The 24,984-nt window shown below is 40.5% G+C and overlaps 1 protein-coding gene across 1 annotated transcript in view; it reads left to right on the top strand.

Annotated features, from left to right (window-relative positions):
* Positions 1 to 23,134, top strand: part of LOC138592714 (A disintegrin and metalloproteinase with thrombospondin motifs 7) — an 81,593-nt gene extending 58,459 nt beyond the window's left edge. The window contains exons 20-25 of the mRNA XM_069663579.1: positions 1,344 to 3,116; positions 3,420 to 3,572; positions 4,957 to 5,130; positions 6,754 to 6,900; positions 8,041 to 8,203; positions 22,831 to 23,134. Coding sequence (XP_069519680.1) covers positions 1,344 to 3,116; positions 3,420 to 3,572; positions 4,957 to 5,130; positions 6,754 to 6,900; positions 8,041 to 8,203; positions 22,831 to 22,976 — 2,556 coding nt within the window. The 3' untranslated portion in view covers positions 22,977 to 23,134. The remainder of the gene's footprint in view (positions 1 to 1,343; positions 3,117 to 3,419; positions 3,573 to 4,956; positions 5,131 to 6,753; positions 6,901 to 8,040; positions 8,204 to 22,830) is intronic.
* The last annotated feature ends 1,850 nt before the right edge of the window (positions 23,135 to 24,984 follow it).

Genomic DNA, 24,984 nt, shown 5'->3' with positions numbered 1-24,984 from the left:
ACATACACAGGCACGCTGACTGCTCAGAGCCAGCACATAGCCTTGGATCATCAGGTTTGAGACCATTGCTCCACAGAGTTCATGACCTCTGTATTATTTTTTCACACATACATGTTGATACAAGTTGTACAGAAATAAATTGATGACTTCTCAGATGTCTTCTCAGGCAAAAGTGGATTTACAGGCCAATAAATAACATGAACAGTTTAAATCAGTTAATCCTGGCCTTATCTCCCTGAATCTGCCCCATCTGTCTCTCACTGTGTCTCTGTACCTCATTATGATACAAGCAGGGCTCAAGGGATTGCAATGTTGGTCATTGCGTCAGTCATTCCACCACTTTTGTCTAGACTGAAACTGTTGGATGGTTTGCAGAGAAGTCTTACTGATATTGCTTTTGAAGTGGAGTCCCACAAGCTTTGATGGTCTCTGACTGTTCCTCCTGCCCCACCATGAGTTTGACATTTGTGGTTTTGAGTGAAATGCCTCCAAAACAATTGAAGGGATTGTCTTGAGATTTGCTACAGACATTTCCTCATATGAACTGTCAGAACTCTTCAGATCTTTTCCCTTCTAAGCCGAAAAGTGTCAAATTGTCCTACCCTTTGTTTGAACACCAAATACCTGCAACATTTACAACATTCCCATCAGCCTCTGCTGCTTTGTGTTTAGTGCCAACACACCAATTTTAGCATACCAATACCCTTAGCTAAGATGCTGAACATTGTCAACATTAAACCTGCTTAACTCTAGCATGTTATTATTGTAATAGTTTTCTATGTTAAAATGCTAACTCTAGCGTTCTACTCGCACAGCTTCACAGAGCTTCCTTGTTGCAGTCCTGGTTTTACGCCTCCAGTCGAGACCCAGAGGAGTCACAGTCCAGGGTCCAATCAGGCTCTTTCCTTCACAGCTGTTAGCACAAGCAGCTCGGGCTACCAGAATCACAACTCTATTTTGATAACGTATTAAAAAGTTGGCTTGCAATTCCAACTCTGTCAACACACGTCTCAAGCCAGCCCACATCAGCCAGTAGCGCCTGATGATGATTCCCCTTCAAGATCCCATTGGCAAATGTTATATAAGGCGTCTGCTCCAGCCTGCCCTCTGTTGCTCTATTGTTCTGAAAGTTGCTTTGCAAACGTCTCCCAGCTCCATCTTTTCATGCTGTGTTTACTTATAAATGTTATCTCTGATGCCTGCTCTGTTTGCCGCTGCTCTCCCTGCCTATGGCTTTCCACATCTTTATGTGGATGGACAGGGAGGTACCAGAACAGAGCCTTAACGCCTTACTGCTCCTCCTAACATGGTCCTGACTGAACTGAGTCTTTTCTTCTGTGCAGTGTTCCCTGACCTGTGGAAGTGGAGTGCGTCGCCGTAATGTCACCTGTTCTAGAAACACAGGCGTCGACTGTGACCCCCAGAAGAAGCCTCTTGCTGTCGCCACCTGCCACATCCAGGACTGTCCACAAGTTGTGGATAATTTCGGAGGCATCGACTGGTCCGGAAGCGGCTGGTCGAGCAAAGAAGTGCTCAATGAAATCAACTCCATACCTGCAGTCAAACCTCCGCCCAAATACAGCACCACCAGAGCCCAGCCCAGAAATAACAATAACCTTAATAACAATGTCGAGGGAGATTTTCACTACCACAACAACATAGAAAATAGTGACCCAGCTGCGGAAAACAGTGTTCAAGTTGATGATTTTTACTACGACTATAACTTTATCAACTTCCATGAAGACTTGGAGAGCGATGGAAAGGATTCAGGGGACGGGATCGCTTCTTCCACCCACGCTCACATGGACACAACACAAGCTCCCACAGCTACTTCAGCTATTCTCACAGTGTCAAAGGCTTTGAAAACTGAAGAGCCAGAGAGCACACAACCAGACGGTGTGCAGGATAATGAAAACACAGCAGAGAAAGAGTCCATACAAACAGATTCTGAAAACTTGGACGACTTTCTCTCTGAGGATTTTCTTCTACCTGTGTCCACCAGTCACCCACCACCTCTGTCTCCAACTCAGCGTTCACAAACACCACAAAGGAGACATGATGATTTGTTGTGGCCTGAAAACACGAGCACAATGCCTGGTCCGGTTTTCACCACAAATGAGCCGACACAGGATGTGAAACGGGGGCAGTATGAGGAGGAGGCTGAAAATAACTACGACGGCTTCTCTGAGGAGGAAAACCCAACTGAGGAGGTCACTGTGACTCCAAAACATGCTGCTCCGACTCCAGGACGTCAAACCACTATTGAAACTGTTGTCGCTACAACATTGAGTGAGCGTGATGATTATGAGTACAGTTATAATGAAAAAAGTACACTTGGTTTGGATTTCTCTGCAGAGGAAGACGATGGAGAGAGTCCAGAACGTTCAGCCTCTCCTACGCCAGAGCCAATAATTCAGGTTAAAACTGAAGCTCAACTGGATGAAGATGCTTTCAATATACCTCAAACAACCAGTCAATCATCAATTTTTCCACCTGCCTCCACAGTGGAGGACTTGGACTTAGATCTGTCTAATCTTAATACAGTTTATACCACTACTCAGTATTCATGGGAATCTGATTTTGACCTCACTACAACCTCACCTCCTGCCTCTGAGAGCTCCACTCCTCTCCCTGTTCCCTCTCTGCTCACCTCAGGTAACCAAGCGGCCTCCGATGACTCCACATCAATAACTGGAACAGAAATCATACCTCCTACAAACTCGGCAGAGGACGCTCTGGCTACTCCAGCTGATTTCCTGCCAGCTCTGATAAAACAGATACCGACAGAACCTGCCTTCGCTGAAAGAACTGGAACAGAAACCACAACTGAATCTCCGTCTGTTGTTTCTGCTGATTTTGACTTCAATAAAATCATCATTCCAGCGCTGATTAGCAGCAGAGACGGGGATCCGGACTCTTCGTACCAGCTTCCAACAAACGAAGCAACCATTCCTCAGCATAGCACAACACGAGAACAAGAAGAGACGCCTGCCGTGCCCATTTTGCCAACCCTTTCACCGGTGCTCCGGCCACTTTCAGTGCCAACACCCATCCAAACTTCAGCCTCTAAAAAAGTCACTACTACTGCCTACTGGATGGCCGGCAACTGGAGTGCTGTGAGTCTGCATCATTACACACTTACTGTAGGATAAAGTACGCCTATGTCCAATTATGCTTGCCTTGTCTTATGCAGGAGCAGCATGACAGCATAACCGAAGTCTCTGGATTCACTATTTGATCTTGAGCTAATGTCAGAGCATTTTAATGGCACATTTATCAGTCAGGTGCTTCTTCTCATGCCCTGCTGTGTTGAGCATAACATTTAAAGAAAGTCTGATCATAATACACATCAAAAGTCTGTGCATCAAACCTGCAAACCTCAAAGTAGTTCTTTCCTATGTTGCATCATTTGTGGGCAGTGCTCCACCAGTTGTGGTCTGGGTGCCATCTGGAGGCCTTTGGGCTGCAGTACTGGCTCAGACTCTGACTGTGATCCAGCCAAGAGGCCTGCACCAGCCCAGAGGTGTTACCTACGTCCCTGCTCCATGTGGAAAGTTGAGGAGTGGAGTAAGGTGAGACTATATTATGTTTTTAAAACTATTGCATTATACGTCCAGAAGGTTTTTTTTACTACAACAATAGCTGGATTTTGAGTAAAGGCACTGCATGAGGAATCTTTTTAAATCCTCCTCTGACATGGGTATTTGTATTGATGTACTAGTAAATTGGTTTTAAGGACAGGAATGTCTGTCAGTCCCCCACTTTCATTCAGACTGAAATACATTATATCTACACCTATCAAATAGATTGCAACTTAGCACAGACCTTCGTGTTCCACAGAAGATAAATTCAAATGACCTTGGTTAGCCCCTGACTAAGGTAGACAGTAACTCAGTCTGTAGGGACTTGGCTCGGGAACCGGAGAGTGGCCGGTTCAAGTCCCGGTACGAACCAAGCATGAAAATTGGGGCTGGTAGCTGGAGAGGGGCCGTGTCATTTTCTGGGCACTGTCGAGGTGTCCTTGAGCAAGACACTGAATCCCCCAACTGCTCGGGGCACATGTCCATGTTCAGCCCCCTCACTCTGACATCTCTCCATTAATGCATGCCCATAAAGTGTTTGTGCATGTGTTTATTTCGGACCTGTGTGTGTGTAGCGTGTCTCTAACTATAACTATATCCCCTCGGTTCTTCTTCTTCTTCTTCTTCTTCTTCTTCTTCTTCTCCTCTTCTCCTTACACTTCTATTATTATTATTATTAATATTAATTTATTTTATTTAAAAGGTACCATGTATAGTTAATAGTATAAAACATATATGTCACCATTCGATGCACCGTACCAGATTATAGCTTTAAGCTAATTCACATCTGTAGTCCCTTGGCAGGTCAAAAGAGGACAATAAAAACAGTACAGAGTAAAACACGACACTTCTTCTCCTTACATTTATTCGTCTTCTTCGTCTTCTCCTCTTCTCCTTACACTTCTTCTTCTTTTAGCACCACCATGATCTTGAGTTTTTGAGTGGAATATTTTGACTTGTGGATGTGTATTCGTGACATTCGGTCGAGACATTCATACTCCCTCAGGAGGACTTTTTATAACTTTGATGATCCTTTAGCTTCTCCTTTGGCGCCCCCATTATCCAGAATTTCCTGTTGTCCAAGACTACAAAAATAGTGACAATTACATCAGCTGCAGCTATACTTTACACATTGTAAACATGGCAAACATTATACCAGGTAAACATTCACCATCGTCCTGTGATGTTTTTTTAAGCTCAAAGTAACTCTGTTTGCTGCTCATCCCTCCCTCTGGCTGAGTTCATATCAGTGGAGCTTCTTTGAAATGTGACGAAACACATTAAAGCCAAACCCAGATGTCTATGACTCATCTTTTCTGATTGAAAGTAGTCAGACATGCTGTCTGAATGATAAACATGTCACGTCTTCTCGCAGTGCTCCAAGAATTGTGAAGGTGGCTTTAAATCACGAGAGGTCCAGTGTTTCGACATGCGGGATCAAAGGCCTCTCCGACCCTTCCACTGCCGGGCCATGTCCTCCAGGCCGCAAACACAAATGCCCTGTAGCCTCCAGCCATGTCTGGACTGGTACGCCTCCTCCTGGGGTGAGGTGAGTAATATGGAGCTATAATGGCAGACACTGTGAAAATATGCCTGTTTCAGAGTAGTACAGAAATGCAGCATTAAGATATGTAGAGTTCTGACAACATGCTGCCTGTAAATATCCTCCATTGTGCTATTTGGTTATTAACTTCAGAAGGTTGTTCAGTCACACAAACATGTTTTTAATGTTGTTATTGTGACTTTAGTGTTTTAAATCGAGCCAACACAGTGTTTCACATCATACCACAAACAAACTAACCACTTGTGACAGAGATACTCACCAGCAGCGTGTGTGTTCAGCAAGGTACAATTGCTGTTTTTCCAATGGAGTCTGGTGGCTCTGAAGAGTGGCTGTGTCTGGTTTCAACAAAAGACATTCTCTTCTTTACCAAACAGGTCGATTTCTGTAGAGACCTCTTCTGTAAAGCTGCCAGACACTTCATATAACAACCTGAGCCTGTCCGTGGCAAAAACACGCACTTTCAGTGGTTGGATTACGTTGCAGCCATTACAGCAATGTACTCGAGTGATCCAAAACTTTATGCAACTCTTAGTCATTCAGACCCCAAAATATCCTACCTAAAAAATTTTATATTTAATTTATGATACTTTCTGTTAACCTGTTACGTGTTTTGCATGGTGGACATTGGGGCTGCACAATTAATCGAATATTAATCCTGATCATGATTTTGACTTTCCACGATTGACAGTGATATTGACGTTGAAATCTCCCTAAACTAACAGCCACTCCCCCAGGGGGTGATGGAGAGGTTTTGGCTTCAGTTTTGCGGGAGATGTCATGCCATGCAGCAGCAGTTTAGAGTGAAAGAGTGAACAACAGAGGCCGGTGTTTCAGTTCAACAAGTGACCATGTTAACTGGCGACTTTAAGCGCCTGAGGTTGTCAGAAGCCCCTTTCCCACTGGTCAAAAAACTCACTAACACCCAGCTTTTTTGCTTGACTCTGCAGTAGATGAAGGTAATTATTGCCTGAGAACATAAAACCCGGGCTGACATGATACCCCTTTCTGGCGCGATGCTACGACTCGCTTTGACGCCCATCTCCATCCAAGAAGCGCTCGAACATCGTTCCAAAAATTGTTTCTGGCGCTTTTGTGACATCAGACTGTGACGCAGCAGAAAAGAGACCGAAAGGAGTATACTTCACTGGCAATGGGAAAAGAGACAATCGGCATCTATAAGCGGGTCTTCCCAGGTCTGAAAAACCTGCGTCAACGTGCTAATTTTGGTGGCAAAGCGGTTGTAGTTACAGCAGCCGTTGAAAGCAGGAAGAAAATACTTGGCTGTCCTTGTGATTGCGTCTTTGATGTTTTTTATTACGATCTCAACATATACTTATGTGTTACTTCTTTGCAGTCACGTTTTGAACGCTGCTTTCAATCTTTGCTCTTTTATCTGCTTTTCTGTTTATATTTGCTCTTCTTCCTGCATAAACAGTTTGTGATAAATAAAGCCGTACCTGATGTTAATTTTTAATTATGGTAACTTATTGTGCACAGTCTACAGTAAATAACATGCATAAAAACCTTAGCCATGAACTCAGCCAAGGCTGTTTCTACCCATATACACATATTCATGTTTTCCTCACTGTGACTGTGTGCATTGTTCAGTGCTCTGAGGTGTGTGGAGGAGGTGAGCAGCAGAGGATCGTCGCCTGTCCAGAGGAGGATCTGTGCGACAGGGAGCTGCAGCCCAGCAACATCCAATCATGTAACAGCCAGCCGTGTGCTCAGTGGCTCACTGGATCGTGGGGACAGGTGCAGCACACACACAATTTATGATCCTCTCAGTTAATTAACTTTTAATTTAATACTGACTTTTATTGAGGCACTTTGATGTAAGCTGCGGCACGGACTCAGATATTTCACATTTAATGATAGAGTGAAGGGATTAAGCAGTATTTCTGCACACTGTTGCACGCTGAAAGCTGTAGGTTATATACTTTATACATAAGATAACGAGGCTGATAAAGAAGAGGGAGATGTACAGAGGCTGTTCAAAGGATTTATGTGTAAAGAGAAATGTCTTTGATAGATCAATAAAAGCCACAGAAAGAATGTGAGATAAATACATCATACTGGATAAAAGACAATGACGAAAACTGTGACGGAGACCAAGATGAATGGGTAGACTCTGGGGAAACAGATGTGTGTTATTAACCTTTTGTATTAGTATTGACTTCTGTAATTGATTGCTTGTAGAAGACCTCCTATACATTCTGTGTTATTTTACCTTCAGTCTCATTGGGTCAGCAGCAGATCTCTTGTTATAATGCATATATGATTGCATGTGATTTAACTCTGTCTTACATTTCTATCTCCCAAAATCCACATAATGACTTATGATGATATGGTTTATACACTGTCACACAGCAGCAGGCAAACGCCTCACACTGGGAATAATGACGGTTGAATATCAGCGTCTGCTATTGTGTCACACACATGACTCCTGCCCACAAAGACGGGACAGAATTATTCTTTTTAATCCCTGCACCATATCAGCCGGGTCAAAACACCCCCTCTAGAGTCTTTCATCAACACACAGAACATCAGAAACAATTCTTTTTGGCTCGTCCTGGTGATGTGTGGGGCCTGAATACAAGTGCAAGATTAAAAATAAAGCCGATTTATCCAAAAACACAGCGCAGAATAATACCTTTGCATACAGTGTATTAGATGAACCAAAAGTGATGGTTTCAGCCCTGTTGTAATGCGCTGAGTCAAAATGAACAACTAAAGAATAGAAGAGAAAAGAACGGTCATGATAACAACTTTTTGCACCTGAAACTTTAAAGATTGAATGGGAAACCATGACATAATAGACATACATGCAGCAGAAAGAACCAAAATATCACAACGTGCTGTCTGCAGAACATTTACAAAGTTGTGTCTCTGCAGTGTTCGGCCTCCTGCGGTGGTGGAGTTCAGCGCCGACTCATCAAATGTGTCAACACGAAGGGGGAAACAAACGAGGAGGTGGATCAAGCTGAATGTGACCACGAGCCGCAGCCTGAAAACACCCACAAGTGTAACCTACAGGAGTGCGAGAGCGCCCCCTCTGGTGAGTAACTCAAGATGCAAAGAAAACCATCACTGCAAACCAAGAAGCACATTTACTCAAGCATTGTACTTTACTCTTTGGAAGCCAGTACGGTAGGTTTTACTTCACTACATTGATTTGACAAGTTCAGCTGTGAGTCACTTTGCAGATTCAGATCAATAACTACAAAATATAAGTCTACATTAAGATACCCAGCAGTATATGACATAATTAAAATTAGCTCAACTTTTATCAGTGTTGCTTACACTTGAAAGCATCGGTAATTAAAACAAAAGGGTTATTATTCTGAGCCATTAATTATGTTTATTATCAATGAGCCATTCTGCATAATGAGTCCATTTCTATCGGTGCTTTTGGTATATATTGATACACACAGTGACAAACAGTTTAAGACAGAATTATACAAATCAAGTTTCCCCTCTTTTGCGTCTGAACATTAAAAAAGAGGTTGTTCAAAAATCTTTCAATCACCACTTTGACACAGGAAAAATTTTGAGGCTCCAGGATTATAAAAGATTGAATTGAAGGTTAATGAAAAGGACTTTTGATGGAGGCGTTTAATTTGTAAAATGTGATGTCTTTTAAGGCAAGAGTACAAAAGCCAAGTATGTTTGGTCCTTATGTGTGCTGTAAAAAAAATAGAAGGCAATTAAACCTTTAAACCTTTGAGCTCACTAGTTGTCTTCAAAAGGATGAAAGCATAAGTGAAAATATAAGTGTATTCAATCTGATGATAAAGGAAATAAATTGTGCCTTTAAAAGTAAATATAAAACTGATTTTCCTAACCTTGAAAACAACAAACAGCTTCATGAACTGCATGCTGCTCTCCTCTCCCTTGTCACGTCAGCTCGACTCCATGGGTCACTGACTTACAAAGTAACTCAAGCAGAATCCTCACTGAACTGACCTTTAAACACAAAATAAATCCCCAGTAAGACTCCACAACCTGATTTAATTGGAAGAAATATTTGTCTTCTTTAGTTTGTATCTTATAGAATTATTCAATCTGTGAGGGGGATCTGGAGAACAAAGTAGATACCACAATTTAATTTATCATTTTAATGATTTAACTTGACCTTGTTCCTATGAAAAATGGTGTTGAAAAGAGGCAATGTACATTCATCAACATTCAACACATGAAAGCAAGTTAGCTAAAAGCTATTTTCCTTGGCAGGTCCTGTGCGTGTATAATTCGCAGTCACCTTGGGGATTTGATCTGTGTCATTGAAACGTATAAGAAGCAGTAATCTGTGCTGCTGAATCCTTCAGCTGACACAGTGAACATCTGTTCTTTAAACCATTATTCAGAAAGGGTTCTGTTCAGACGTTGGGCCTCACAGAGCCACTAGCATGCTGTTTACTCTTGTTTATGGACTGATGTTGTATATTTTGACTCCCCCATCAGGTATCATTGTATACTGAGGAGGGGTGGGACAAAATATCGGTACTGCAATATATCGCCGGCCTGACTCGTGCAATACAAATATCGATATTTTAATTTACAAATATATGACCAATGACTGTATATATAGATGGACGACGTGTCTCCATCTGCTCTCATTGTACGGAATTGATGCCAAAATAGCCCCTGTGATAGGCGCTGCCATCTTGCGATGGTGACGTCATATGGAGCCAGAGTCTGCGCAGTAGAGAACGACGGGTGGAGCCGCCGAAGCCACTTCCGCTAACCAAGTCACACACTTAACTTACAGAAAAAAACAGCGAAGATGCCGCACATGGGTGTATTTAACAGCAGAACAGCTTCTTTGTGTTGGTCTGAGGTTAACGTTCACAGGTATGGAAACTTCAATGACTGTAGTGATTGTTTAGTTACGTCTCCTCGTCGTTCCTCCTCTACTCTGCTAATCTGGAACAGATCGGCTGTCAACAGAGCTGTCAATCATGACATTAGATCCTTTTTACAGCATCAAATGACTAATTGAAAATAAACTCATCAGACTAATTAACCCTTGGACGTAAATCAGCATGATAAGAACTAACTATAATGACAGAAACCATGTTTGAGAAAAATGTATTTGGCGTGTGTTTTATAGTTTGACCCATGTCCCACCTGTTAACATGGAGGACCTATACTGCTGCCAGTCAGCGGGGGGCGATAGAGATGTTTTGGCTTCACTTTTACTCGGGAGTCGTCATGTCGTAGATTACGCCGTAAACAGATTTCCCTGTGATTTTAACTCCCTGCGTCACTACTTCATGATTCCTCACGGTGGCGCTTATGACATGAAATAGGATAACGTGAACGGAACTTAATTGGGCAAATAAGAAGTTAATGAGATATATCATTGTATGATTGTCTTGCAATATGTCAATCATTACAGAATCACTGTGTCATGATATTATCGTTATCGGCCTTGTGTCGTGTATCGTATCGTGAGTTACCCTGCGATTCCCACCCCTAATACTGGGCTAGTTAGCATGATGATTATAGAGATGACATGTTGTGTTGAACCTCCTGCATGTGAATGGATTTAAAATGTGATCTCCCGTGGGTGGTTCAGCTTGTTTGTTTTTACATACTGAGAAAGAGCTTGCCCGAAACCTGCTTTTTTCACTTAGTCTAAGTATGCAAATCTTTTGTTTTAATGTTTATTGTTACTAAACTCCAGAATTTTTTTATCAAATCTCCTAAATCCGCTGATGTGTGTTATTAGTTTGACTGCAAAAAGAAAAAAAGAGGATGGGCTGACATGTTAAATAATTACTGCAGGACTCCTGAAAATCCAATGTACATAAGAGAACTGTTTGACCTTAAAGCACTAAGCCTTTGGGACCATTTCTACTTCCTCTGATGCTGGTTTTGGCCAATCACTGTGCTGCTTTTTGGACAGTGATTGTTTACCCTGATCAATGGAGATATTGAGTTAAATGTCAAACGGGAGACATGAGGGTTGTGAGTCCTGAGAAATCCGACAACAGGAATTCAAACTGGCATAAAGATAACGCAGAATGTACGAAATACACAGCAGTACTAATCCACATAGCCTCAATATCTGACTGATTTTTATTGTTACACTAAAGGAGAATTGGTTGTAACAAAATGAAATATCTTTAATGATTTTTTAAGCTTTGAGACAATATAAAATGGTCAGTTTCTATCCAGTACATCTTTGGTGGTCCACAGCAGCGTTGCTATCACTTGGAATCCACCGTCTCTTCCTCTGATGATGCCACATCATAAAGACAGTGGAAAAGCTGATGACTACAGCAGTCTCAAAGGTCCCCTTTGTTAACAGGAAAAAGAAGTATTTTTTTTTAAACCCTTATAGAATAGTAAAAGACTGTGGTAGTCAAAGAAACTATTCAGAACAGGAAAATTAGAGGCTCTTGTTCGAAAAGCATTTTTCATGACTCCAAATTTCCATTTTGATCTTCGGATTGATTAGACTCTGTCAAGCTGCAGCCAAAACATCTTACCTGCTATAACAAGACGTTTATAACCAGCTTTGACGTGCATGTGTCTTGTTAAATTTCTGCATTAGGTGTGTATTTCTGCTCCTGTAAAAGTTCGAAGGCACATGTTACTATCTGCAGGAAAGATGGAATACAGCTGCTTTTTTGTTTGGTTTTTCACCATCAATAGTCCAAAGCGTTCAGCATATATGGAGCTTATTTGACTTTATCAACCTCTTGAAATAAATGAAAATTGAATGACAATAATCCTTCACTGGGGCAGCTCTGTATACAGTTATGTGTACCTTCTGCAATAAAAATGAGATAATGTGCGCTCTTTAATTCAGTTTTCTGTTATGGGCCGAAGCGGCTCAGTGGCTGTTCTGTTTTATACCGCATATGAAATCACAGTCCTTCTCAGAGGGAATCCTGTTAGACTCTGAACGCCAGCTTTGCTGACATTTCGAAGGCATAGAAGCATTAACGTGTTGTTGTAAATATTTGAAGCGTGTGACAATGTGGCAGCAAGCAGCTGGCCGTGTCAGCGCTGTGTGTGACCCTCCATCTGCGTTTAGGATTTCTCGTTGCAATCAGATGGCTGCAAATGTTCCTTTCTCCTCCTGTTGTCAAGGAAAGCCTAAGAAGCTGTTCGTCATCACACGCACAGACAGTCGTAATGTATTCGTGTGAAACATTATCTTCCAGTATGTGAAATGTGCAGAAGGACACGTGTGTACATGTGATTAATTAATTTGGTACAAGTATTACGATAATCCAGTTCATTAAGAAGACAAAGAAAGCAGCAGACTGAATCCAAGAGGCGACATTTAGTTAAACAGTGTGATTCATCAGAATCATTACGTTAAATCTCTCTGAATTAACATGAAAATAAGATGAATTTCACAGAATGTAAGGCTCACGAAACTCTATCAGGGTTTTTGTGCAGAGCAGTTTCATAGAAACTCTGAGATGTTCCACAGCAGCGTCCGACCTGCTGCCTCAAACTAGAAGAACAAAACATCCCCAGAAATAAAAAAATATAAAAATATCTGAGCAAGAGAACACCAGAAAAAATCACCAGTGTTTTAACAAAGATAAAACCTCTTCCTGCAATTTAGGTTTCTGAATGTGTGTCTCAGTTATTTTTCTGCCCACACTCTGATCCATTAAGATAAAGATGGTAGTTGGGTCAAAGGCCACTTAAATAAATAATTGTTTTCATCCGTTTTTAATTAGATTTTGTTTCACACAAAGTCTGTTGGATATGTGTAAAAGTAAAGACGTGATTATAGACAGCATAATAACTTTATTTTCAATTAAATGTAATCAACATTCAAAATCTATAAAAGGAAACTTTATAATTTACTTACTCAGTAAGAAGGAATTAAGGCAAATTTGACGCATGATTATTGGTCAGCTTATCACAGCTGAACAGTAGAAATACTTTTTAGTCACAGGGAATTAAAACTATGCTCAGTGCGTTAATTTTTCAATTAGACTTCGTGGTGTATTTACAGTTAAATTTGTCAATAATGAACCAAACTGATAAAGTATTTAATTAATGTTAAAGGTTCTGCACAAGAATTACAGCTAAGAGAAAAACAGATTAACTCCTGGTGGATCCGACACACATGAAAGTGTTAAGTATCTTTAACATTTTATGCGTTCCTAGTTGGTTGAGGTATAAAACATAATATGATTTCTCTTTACGCTTGTTGGAGGAAAACTTGTTTTTTTCTGTAAACGATTGGGGGTCGGAAAGACACTAAATAACTCCTAAAAGTAACTTTAATTCAGTCAAAATGTATGTAAATGTGACATGATGAACACCGACTGGTAGAACTTGTATAATTAAAAAATCCAACTAATCATAACTACTAAACTAAAGTAAAATTCAGGGGTAATGTGAGTTAATGTTGAATAATGACTCACAGAAACTAGAAGAACACCAGAAGTGTGCAGACCGCCGCTAAAGATTGGTCCATGAGTCGAATACTGATACGGTACAAAATTGAAATGAGCTCTTCTTTGGCCCCTGCTTCAACGTTCCACCAAGTTTTATGGAAATTTGTCGGGTAGTTTTTCCATTATGCTGCTGACAAACAATCAGCACTGAAAACATAACCGCCGAGGCTGAGGTAATAAAGGATGCAAGCAACAGACAGCGGTGTTCATAAAATCAGCAACAACATTATTCATACCATCCACAATTCAAGGGGAAAAACTCTGAAACCCAAACTAATGAATTAGCTGTTCTTGATGTTATATTACCCACTCTTATTTTGAAAAACTGTGGGACACATAACCACCAGCTGAAGAATTACATCACAGTTAGTTCTCTTGGAAAAGGCTCACAGTGGTCAGATCAAGGTTAGGTCTAACTCATTTTTCTCTCTGTATATATATTATGACATACGTACATTCTCATTTGTATTGAAGGTACATGACATATTATACAATAATAATATATTGGACAAGAGGCATTCAGTGAATTCACTCATCACTCCGCCTCAGCCAGGCATTCTGAATGTTAAATAACATCACAGCAGACCGTGTCTGTCTACACTGATCCAGCTGGTTACTCTAATTCACACAGCAGACTCTTATTTCACTGGCTGATGATAAATGAAAACATACAGACAAATATACTTGTTAAAAACAGCTGATCTGTAGTCTGCAGCCTTCGAAGGAGGCAGTCTACGCAGGATGCGCCATTAACAGCCTGCGTAGATCGTTGAAGCTGAACTGAAATGAGATGGTCTACGGAGGATTTCCTGTTTGAGCCACCAGCTGTTCCCGCCCTTACCCTTGCAACAAACAAAGGAAAGATCGATGACTACAGATACAGCCTAAAAAAAAAAAAAATCCAAAGTATTGAAGATTGATTGAAGTTGAAATAAAAAACGTGACCGTTTAAAAAGTTCTTCTAAGCTTAATCCAAAAGCTTTGAATTACCGTGACCTGGACGACCGAGAACCTTCACAGACATTTAAGATTGTATTCTTCGGCCCCGTAAGAGTCTACCATCTCGTTTGAATTGGCGCACTATGAATCTCGGGATACGTTGGGCTGCGAAGGATGCACCCAAATGTGGTATAAAAGCAATGTCACACTCAAGGTCGTGATCACTCCCTCTTATGTATTATTATTAGTTTTGTATTATATATTATAATACAACGTAAATAAATGCATTCTAATGAGTGCATGTTATTCCCAATACATTGCAGCATTCCTGTGTAATTGCTTCACAACACAGCTCAAGGGCAGATATTCAGAAGTGTTCTCGTGCTGTAATTAAAGCAGAGCTCAGGAAAGTAATTAGATGCACACGAGAAACATCTCGTATGAGCTACAGGAGATTAGATGTGATGCATGTAAAGTGATACTAGCGAGTACTAGTGTCTAAATGTTTAATTTTTTGTGTACAATGATTAGGGAGGTTTATCAGGTCTGATTGGAGCAAAATTTGACATTTATACAAACCCAGCCATGTGCCATGTCTCTACACTTTGCCACACTGTGATATATTGACCAACACAATATACCAGTCTAATCGATGGCTCCTCTTTGCTGTATATTCATGCTTTTGTTCGAGCCAGTCACGCCAAACCTGCCGCACTTATTATCACACAAAAACGTGAAAGAAAAAGTCATGCAGCGACACGAGACGTGTGAGAACACGTGTGCTGCTGTGTGAAGCCGAGACAGATTTCAATTTTATGTAAGCTGAAGGTCATTAATATCCCAGCAGGAGCACGCCTCTGGTTATCAGCAGGAGCATATTATGAAGGAAGTGTGAGTTCATCCTTCACATGGACAGAACATGAGCTTTTGAAGCAGGGAATACATTTGTAAGAGGAATCGGACACAATGAAATAATATGCTGACAGTAAGTGACATTTTCTCCATTCAGATTAGTCAATAGGCTCTTTTCAGTGCTAACGCTGCCATACCTACATCTTCAACCTCAACTGATGACCAGAGCCGGGGTGAATACAGACCCAGGATGTCTTTGGTGACAGTTTACTGGTAGGAGCCTCTGTACCTTCTAGCTACTGTAAAATTAACATTACTCCCTGTTGTTAAACTCCCCGCTGAGTTACTCTTTGACAACTTTGACCTCCCAGTGATTCAAAGCTCCTGTGCCAGTTAGTGGAATAAACACCAACACATGCCCGGATCTCAGAGTCCATACGTCAGGCATAGTTAGCAGTTAGATTGCAAGCATCATGGCTAACAAAAGCTACACTTAGCAGCTGTTACTTTAGCAAAGCTACAGTATATGTCCAGTGCAAACCAGTTTTCCATGCAATATGATCTAATGAGACTAAATTGTGTTATTTTCTTGTATATTTTATAAAGTTGCCCCCTAGAGGCCTGGAGCACTTCGGTTTTTATGACTAAATTTGCAGCATTTTTCTTTTGCATTAGTATTCTAGGTTAGCTGGTTTTGACTTTGCATCTTTTATGTGTTTGTAAGTCCTTTGCTGTTAATGTATTTGTTTTCTTTCACATGTTTTTGCATTTTTTCTACATTGACTGCCTGTTTTTCCAGATGTAAATCTTTTAGGCCCATGCAGCGCATTTGCACTTGTTGGACACCATACGAAACCATCTTTGAAATGTAATCTTCCTGGGCGCCAGTTTAGCTCAGCAGTTAAATCGACGACCCATGTACAGAGGCTGTAGTCCTCAATGTAGCAGCCCTGGGCAAGACCCCCACCCTCGGGCCTCTTGCAGTGTGTCATCCACCATTCTCTCTTCCCCTGTTTCCAACATTATCCACTGTCCTCTCTATCATTAAAGGCAAAAAAGGCCAAAGAAAAAATAAATATTTTTCATTGAATGTGAATCATTTTATGTGAATGAGAAATCACAAAAAGAGCCACATTTCAACTTTGATATGAAATGATTTTATTGATATAATACATATAACATGTAATGTTACACTTTAGATTGTACCAATGACTGTATAAATGGACGACGCGTCTCCATCTGCTCTCATTGTACGAAATTGATGCCAAACTAGCCTCCGTGATAGCCGCTGCCATCTTGTGATGGTGACGTAATTAGATGCCAGAGTCTGCGAGTGATCGGCGGGTGACGCCGCCGTAGCCACTTCCGCTAACCAAAACACACACTTAACTTACCTAAAAAAAAGCAAGGATCCGCACGTCGGCGTGTTTAACAGCAGAACAGCTTCTTTATGTTGGTCTGAGGTTAACGTTTACTCTCAACGATCGTCCTCTACTCTGCTAATCCAGATCTGCTGCAGGAGCCGTATTTGTCAACAGAGCTGTCAATCATCTTTTTTACAGCATCAAATAACTAATTTAAAATAAACTTGTCATAAAAATTAACACTTGAACGTAAATCAGCATGATAAGAACTAACTATAATGACAGAAACCATGTTTGAGAGACATTTATTTGACGTGAATTTTTGATTTTATAGACTCATGTCCCATCTGTTAACATGGAGGAGGCGGGCTTTATGACCTATACTGCAGCCAGTCAGGAGGGGGCGCTCAAAATGTTTTGGCTTCACTTTTATGTTGCTGTCATGTCGTCCATCTTTTTTATACAGTCTATGGCTTGTACATGTGTACCTTATAAAGGGGCTGGTGAGTGTACAGTCATGGTCTGCATTCAGAGTGCACGTCATGTGGAAAAAGGAGACAGAAGGAAGAATAAAAGAAAGTCAAGTAGACAAATGACCTGCATTAAGTCTGAAAGCGTCCTGGCTAACACATGTTCGTTCAGCATGAACAACATCGTCAGGAGTCAGTGAGCTACATTGTGTCGTTTTCATGTGTTCTTAACGGTGTCTGGGACCTCCTGATGAAAAGCAGTGAAGAAATCATTTGGCTTGGTTTAACAATACATATCAAAAGTTTGTGTATATAATGTTTAAATGCTGTAAAACATGATAGCTGCATCTATTTCTCACAAAAACTGGCAGAAAGTAGACGTCCATGTTTGGCCTTATACCCCACCGAATCTGAAAGAACCATATTGGGCAGATTGACAGGAAAACACAGTCAATGTAGACACTATCAGTAATGTATTTCCGCAATTATAATCTAATTGAGGTAATCAGTAACATAACTTGAACTTTAATAGTTATTCTGAATTACTTAAAGCCAGTCGTGTTTTCGAGCCTCCTTACAATGATCTAATGGACACTCAAACCATAACAGAAAGTCTGTTTTATGGATATCAGACTAGAGAAATCTACAACACACTAACAATGTGTGTAATAACAATTAGAGAAAGGTTTAACGTCAGCAAAAGTGAGCTTAGGTGGGCTCGCTCTCCTTTTCATCCGCAGACAGCCCACCTACCCCTCTGGGGAGCTACATATTTCACTGTAAAACTACTCACCCACAGAGGATATCGTAGGTGAGGCTAAGCTCTTATCCAGCAGCTGTCAAGTGAGCTAAACCAAAAACTCAGCGAAACAGATGGTGATGGAATTCCTCCGCCTTCACCTCCGACACAAGATATCTGAGTCCAACACCTTACAGTGGCTGAAACTCTTATTTATATAATAATAATAATAATGTGAAAACCATGTGGCAATGTGAAAGGGTTTGCTAATGCTGGTGAACCTACAAAACATTTATTAACCGTCTGCAGCTCCTCTCAGCTTTACAAACTCTTATAAAGTTTCAGCTTATTGTTCTGCCTTGATCCTAATCTTTTTGATTCACACCTTTCTCATAGTTATGTGTTGTAAGTGTTAAACTAGGATAAAATGAGGTTGACTAAATAACTCGCCACCATATTTAGACGGACTAACAAATAGCTTAAAGGAGAAATTCACCACTGGAAAAAGCCACTGTCAGTCAAAGCTGGTGTTCTCTGTAATCGATAGAAGCATTATTATAGCAATATTTGAAATTGGCGCCATAGCTGTGGAGAAAGTTGTACAAACAGCTCGTGGTTTCGCCCATTCTACATTCCTACAACACCCAGGGTGCATTGCGCCTGTCCCTCTGAAAGGAACGGCCCAGCGAGTGCGTGGTTACAGAGGGAAGTTATCGGTCTGCGTGAAAAGTCTACCTGTTTGTTTTGTTCGTTCTTTCGACCAGAACAGTTGGTAAAACTTGGAGTTCTACCAAATATATCTACAAACAAAACAAAAACAGAGCATCATGGTGTCCCCCTGCGTTGTTCCGGAGTGTAAGGAGAGCAAGAGGAAAAGAGACGCTGGAGTGAAATACTACCGTTTTCCAGTCAAGGACATTGATCACTGCAGGCGTTCAATGGAGGCGGGTGTTCTAGATGGAGGAAGTGTAGATTAGCAAGCTCCCTGGCCTCTGGAGGTTTTCCAGGGCCCATTAGAGAAGCGGATAGCATCTTCCAAAGGCACAGAGCGAAATTAGATTTTTTTTCAACCATAATTGATATGAATGTTAGGACTGAGGTTGAAAATCTGCGAACTGGCCCTTTAATAAGGAAACAGTTCCTAAAATGGACGATACACTACCTGACAAGCACCAAATAGCAGTAAGACATAATTACCATTAATCACGTTGTTTTACTCATGCAGTGTTTGATTTGGGTCAAGTAGGTCATTTTGTTTTTTGTATTTGATGGTCGTTCTCCATTTTTCTTTTTTTAGCTTGTTTGTTCCCTCGTCCATTCATGGTTCTTAATTAAACCTCTGCGACCTTTGGAGCTGGAGAACAAACAAATGTAAAGCCACATCTCCTGACGGTACGCATCGGCTCAGGGCTGCTCAAACACATAACCTCAAATAATGAAATAAAAGCCTATAATTGTGGAAATCCCAGGTCTGTCTGCCCTACTTCTGTTGTTTACAGTCGTATATATATATATAGCACACTGCTGAGTGGGTCAAAGATAGAAATGAGGAGATGTATAAAAGATCAGTAGCACACAGGAAATATTGTGTATTGAGTTGCAGCTGTGACCTTTGAACCCCACTGATGTCATGGAGTTTGCACACTGGAGTTTTGAAAATAGCTTAATAAAACAAGAGCACTGGGTTCAGTCTTACAGGATGTATGGCCATGTTGAACAGTGTAGTCATGGTTGGAGCAGCATGGCTATTTAAAGTGCTTCCCTACGCACCCCTAAATCTCAATGCTCAGCCAGGTCCAACATCTCTTTTAACTCAGTCCCTTTGTCCAACAATTCAGTCCTAAATAAAATAGAATTGAACTGAAATTATTGGTTTAATTTTTATTAAATTAAAGACTTTAATTTTTAAAGAAATAGTCAATTTGATTGCTTGACTTTGCTTCTATTGCTGCTTTGAGGCGACACCAATCCAATCGTCCATCAATTTGTTTTTTTAACTCTATAGTTGGAGCCAATTGCCATAGTTGTATGTAAATATGCATTGACTGACTCACTTTCACCACTAGATGGTGCATAATGTGACATCCTCAACGGTGCCCAGAAAGGGAACCGGCACCTCTCCCGCTACCAGCCCCAATTCCATGCTTGGTCCATACCGGGACTTGAACCGGCTACCCTCTGGTTCCCAAGTCCCTACAGACTGAGCTACCGTCAACCCCAATAATCACGATCTGAGGATGCATCCTACTGAGTTTTGTAGCCCATGACCTCTCATCCTCCAGCGCCACCTTCAGATCACAAAGTGTATTTGCATCATTGCAGCTTGTGTGCAAGTTACAGTGGTGTCAAGCTGCATGCATGTTGTGTCTTTTCGATGACTGGTCAGCGACTATGACAAGACTAGTGGTGTTGCATGTTTTATAGACACCAAAGCACCAGACATCAAAAGTCTGTGGGTCTGAACAAACTGATACTACACTGTTTCGTTGGTTTAACGGCTTTGTTGTTGAGACAGAAGGAAGGATTTCTAATTAGATCGATGTTTGTTTTCAAGTTGATTAAGAGTTGTGCCAGGAGGATAATAACAGAACCAAAAACACTTCTCGTGGTCATTAAAGCCACTGAAAGCCTTTTTACAATCACATCGACACATCGAGATAATACTGATTTATCTTTTGTTTATTCCATTTACTGAACTGTCTCCTTTATTTTATTTCCTTTTAAGTATCTCCACTAAAACCATCACAGTTTCTCTTCAACATCAGCCATCTGCTGTCTGCTCTCACCTCCTGATTTACATACAAAAGCACTTTAACCATCTTATCTGGTGATCATAATGTCACACTTCTAATGCTGATTGTGAAGACTCGGATGGGCTAAGATTAAACTTCATTTGAAGGACTCTGAGCCGAGTGTTTGCAGGTTTGCTTAGAGAGGTTTGTTTCCCTCCTGGAATGGTATTGAGGCATTAAAAAGCACTTAACACTGGAGGAGGTTTATAGCTGACCTATAATACTTAAGTTGTATGTTAAAGCCATCAGATGTTTCCTCCGCCTCTAAGAAATCCATCACCTGAACTGAGATTCCAACAGGAAAGTGTGGGTTATATGTTTCTGCCTTTTCCCTGGATAGTTCCTGCAGACGTGTGGTTGAGAACTTTAAGGACAGGTTATAAAACAAACTTGATTCCTTGGAGGACCCGATTCCTGCCCACAGTCTGCTGCTGCTCTTAAATGAGAAAACAATGAGTGAAACACAACAATGATTTCATTTCTGAAACGATGAGTGGCGGATGAAGTGTTCTGATTTAATATCAGCCCACGCTCAAATTGCTGTCTGGCCTGGATTTTCAGTTTCATGCTCTGCTGTAACATCTGTGGGACCCGACAGCAGATAGTCGACATGTCCTCTGCTCTGACAGATACGAACGTTGCACGCAGACGTACACTTGTGATTTATTTTGATTTCATAGTGGGATGAGTTGTCTCATGTTCTTATCAATTCATTGCATATGCCTTGAAACAGATTTTCCATCATGCCATGTTAGATCAAGTTAGGAACTTCATTCTTTGAAGTTTAAAGAGCAGTCTATCTGTAAGTCTATCTGAAAACAACATTTACATGCCGACATGCCAATTCAAACTAATGTCAGGCTTCAGCAGTCTGAGTTGGAAATACCAAGAGTGTATCTTCCAAATTGACATTTTTCTGGCAAAGAAGTCTCGGGTAAAAAGTGTTTGGGGTCAGGTTCAATGTGCATAAGGAATTATTAGCGTTTTTTTGGACGGCATAAATGTCAGCCCTACGTTTTTTGGGGGTCAAATGTGGCTCAAAAGGTAAAGAGGGTCAGCAACTAATATCAAAATGTCCTGGGTGGGATACTGAACCCTAAACTGCTCCTGAAGTTGTATGAATGGCTTGTAGTGTGAAGTGTTTTGAGTGGTCAGACACAAGATAGGCCAAAAGGATCACACACACAAAACCATCAGTGGAACTTGCTGATTGATTGATCTTCCTTTCTATGAAGTAATGAGACAATCAGTGATAAGGCGTAATTTACATCAGTAATGTTTGTAGCACATTAACTTAAATGACCTGACTAGCATTGAATGTAGTGTTTAGCACGTTGTATCCTGGTGTTTTGTATGATGTATTCAACATCTTACAGCACTCTTGTTTGCACAAAAATCATTATTAAGGATAATATTGCTAAAAACAGACAGAAAAACAACAGCCTGATGCTGTGCTACTGAATTGCATTAATATGCAGGAGCATAGATGTGTCTGTCTTTTAACCATAAGTCATAATGATCTGCCTTCACAGCTTTTATAGCTTGGCAACAAAGAAAACATGAATTGTCCTCCACAGCCACATCAATAGCCAATACAATGACAGATTTCCTGAGGAGCCAAAATGATCTTACACATCAGGAGAAACTTTTTAAATATATGGTTGGATAGATGGAGGCTCTATTTTGCAGCACAAAACAGTGAAATGAAAAACAATAAAATCCAATCCTACAAATGATAACTAATTACATGTTTTGGCAAATTGGATCTTTTGTTCCCCTCTGAACAGTGAACTGTTCCATGCTCTCGACAGCAATATAAAAAAACAGAAGCACTTTTTCTACCTGATATATTTGTGATTCATCTGCAACCTCTGATCAGAAAAAAAACCTCTTAGGCAGCTCTCTGGTCATCTTTCTTGGAAAAGGACAAAAGAACATGATGTTGGATTCCTGTCATTGTTCATCAAAGGGCTTGTTTTCAGATTCTAAGAAGCTTACAGTCCTTACATAGTGCCTCTGATTCAACAGTAATGATGTAATGGAATAAAATCTCTCTCTCTCTCTCTCTCTCTCTCTCTGTCTCCCCCACAGGAGCAGTCTGTCTTCGGGATCGGCTAACGTTTCGTTTCTGTCAGACGCTCCGCTGGCTCGGTCGTTGCCACCTGCCCAACGTACGAGCGCAGTGCTGCAAAAGCTGCAGCCAGCGTTCCCGCTCCAGCCGCACGTCTCGCCGCTGAGGTGCAACAAAGTCACCTACAGGAACACCAATTGCACCACAAAAAAGTGTTTTATTTTTATCATTGAAGACTCTAAATAACAATAAATTAGCCCCACTTCAAACCCTGCCTGTTTGTGCAGGTGGAACTGTTATACAGGGCTGAAATGTATTGTAAATGTTAGAAAGCAAAACCTCTCTCAAAACAATGAGGATGTAAATATTCTTTTGAACTGTTTTTTTTTATACAGTTTGAGAAATACTTTTTATGAATTAAGATTTCTTTGTAACAGATTTGGTGCTACATAATGAGGGCTTTTGTCAATGTAGCTTAATAAGGCATTATTACACATGTAGATGAACCACTTATTAACCTTTATGGTTGGTACAATGCTTTCATTTTTATGACAGCAGCAGAATATAAACATGTAAAAACAGACGGATACAAATCTCATGGCGGTTTTATGGGTATTGTGGTACAGGTGTACTAAAGCAAAATGCGTAAATACTTCATGTGACATTTAAAAGTACTTGACTGTTTGCTAACCCCACCCCTCTTCTTCAGTGTTGCCACATCTGTTGAGCTTTTTTGATCCCGGCACATAATACTGTGTACTTACTTAGATCAAAAATCGAAGTAATTTTTAAAACAATGGGCCCTTGATTAACAGACAGAACAAGATAAAAAAAATCTCCACAATTTGCCGCTTGAAAGTTAGTAAGCTGTAGCTAGCTTACTAAGCTAACAATAGCTCCTTAAACTGTTTAAAAACTCCACCTTAGGGTAGCTCTTTAAGACTTAAAGCTTTAGCCAGTAAAGGAGGTCTTAAATACGTACTTGCTTGCTAACTATTTTGCTATATGGCAGAGGCTAAAGCTAACAGGTTCAAAGCAAAAGTAGAAAACATGGAAACAAAGAAACATTGTCCTTGTATTGAAGTGTAGTGCTAGCTAGCACTAATTTTCTGATTAGTGTATGTTTTCATGCTAAAACAATAGTTAACTTTGATAAAAGCAGGTTAGATATTCTTAAATATTTGTATTCAATCAAAAGGGGTATGTTTTTCCTTTAATGTTACAAGAGATTGACGAATACCAATGTGTTTGGCCAACATAGCACCTTGGTAATATCTAAGGTCATGATGTTAGCTTTGTTTGTAGCCCCTGACGATAGCTTAGGTAGCTAATGATATGCTAACTTGGAAATGATGCTTGGTTACTGTAGAATCTTACAGTTAGCCAGACAAGCTAACCTTACGTTAGAATAAGATTCTGGTTAATGTTTTGGTTTTAGAAAGGATAACAAGACACAACCCGACAAACTTTTTACATGAACAGAATTGCTCTTACTTCAGCCAATCACTGATCTACACGGGGCCAGGTTTAGCAAACAGTCAGTTTGAAAGATTAATGTCCACAACAGCTTGTAAAAAGCCTTTCCGAAGTATTTGTATCAGTAATAGTTCTGTCATATCACAGTTTGGCTTCACCACAGCATTTTTACAGTCACAAAGTAAAATGTGAAATGTGGAGCTGCAGGAAAATATTTGGTGCTAGAGGCCACACAGGCTCCAAACATTTCGGGTCAGGTATTGGCAGGCCCAGTGCCTTATCTACTTGAATATTGGGTCATTTAATGTCTTTATTGTACTAACTATTTGTGTTAAATGTTAGTCAAATTCAGCACTGCAGATTTTTGCTAAAGTGATTGTGAAATTAATCAAAATGGAGAAACATTGAAATCTTTGAATAACATCAGTAACAATACAGTGTATTAAGAATTCAGTATATGTTGTTTTTTTCCTTTGCAACTGGAGTTTTTAGTTGCTGTAATCTTTTCATTTTGAATGAACTGAACTTGTAATGACACGTCACGATTTATTCTTTTCTACTCGTTCTTGCATTCAGAACCACTTTGGACCATTGTTAGCAGAACCACGTGTAGGCTGCATTTCAGAGTCCTTTCAGCAGGCATTGAAAAGCACCTCAGGCTTATCAATGCATCAATCATCTTTGAGGAGAAAAAGAGG

This window comes from Semicossyphus pulcher, unplaced genomic scaffold (assembly GCF_022749685.1).
Source record: "Semicossyphus pulcher isolate SPU_LCO1_2020_fin unplaced genomic scaffold, fSemPul1.0.p SCAF_1, whole genome shotgun sequence".
In the NCBI taxonomy this organism is placed as follows: Eukaryota; Metazoa; Chordata; class Actinopteri; order Labriformes; family Labridae; genus Semicossyphus; species Semicossyphus pulcher.
This window is presented reverse-complemented; position numbering and strand designations above follow the sequence as displayed.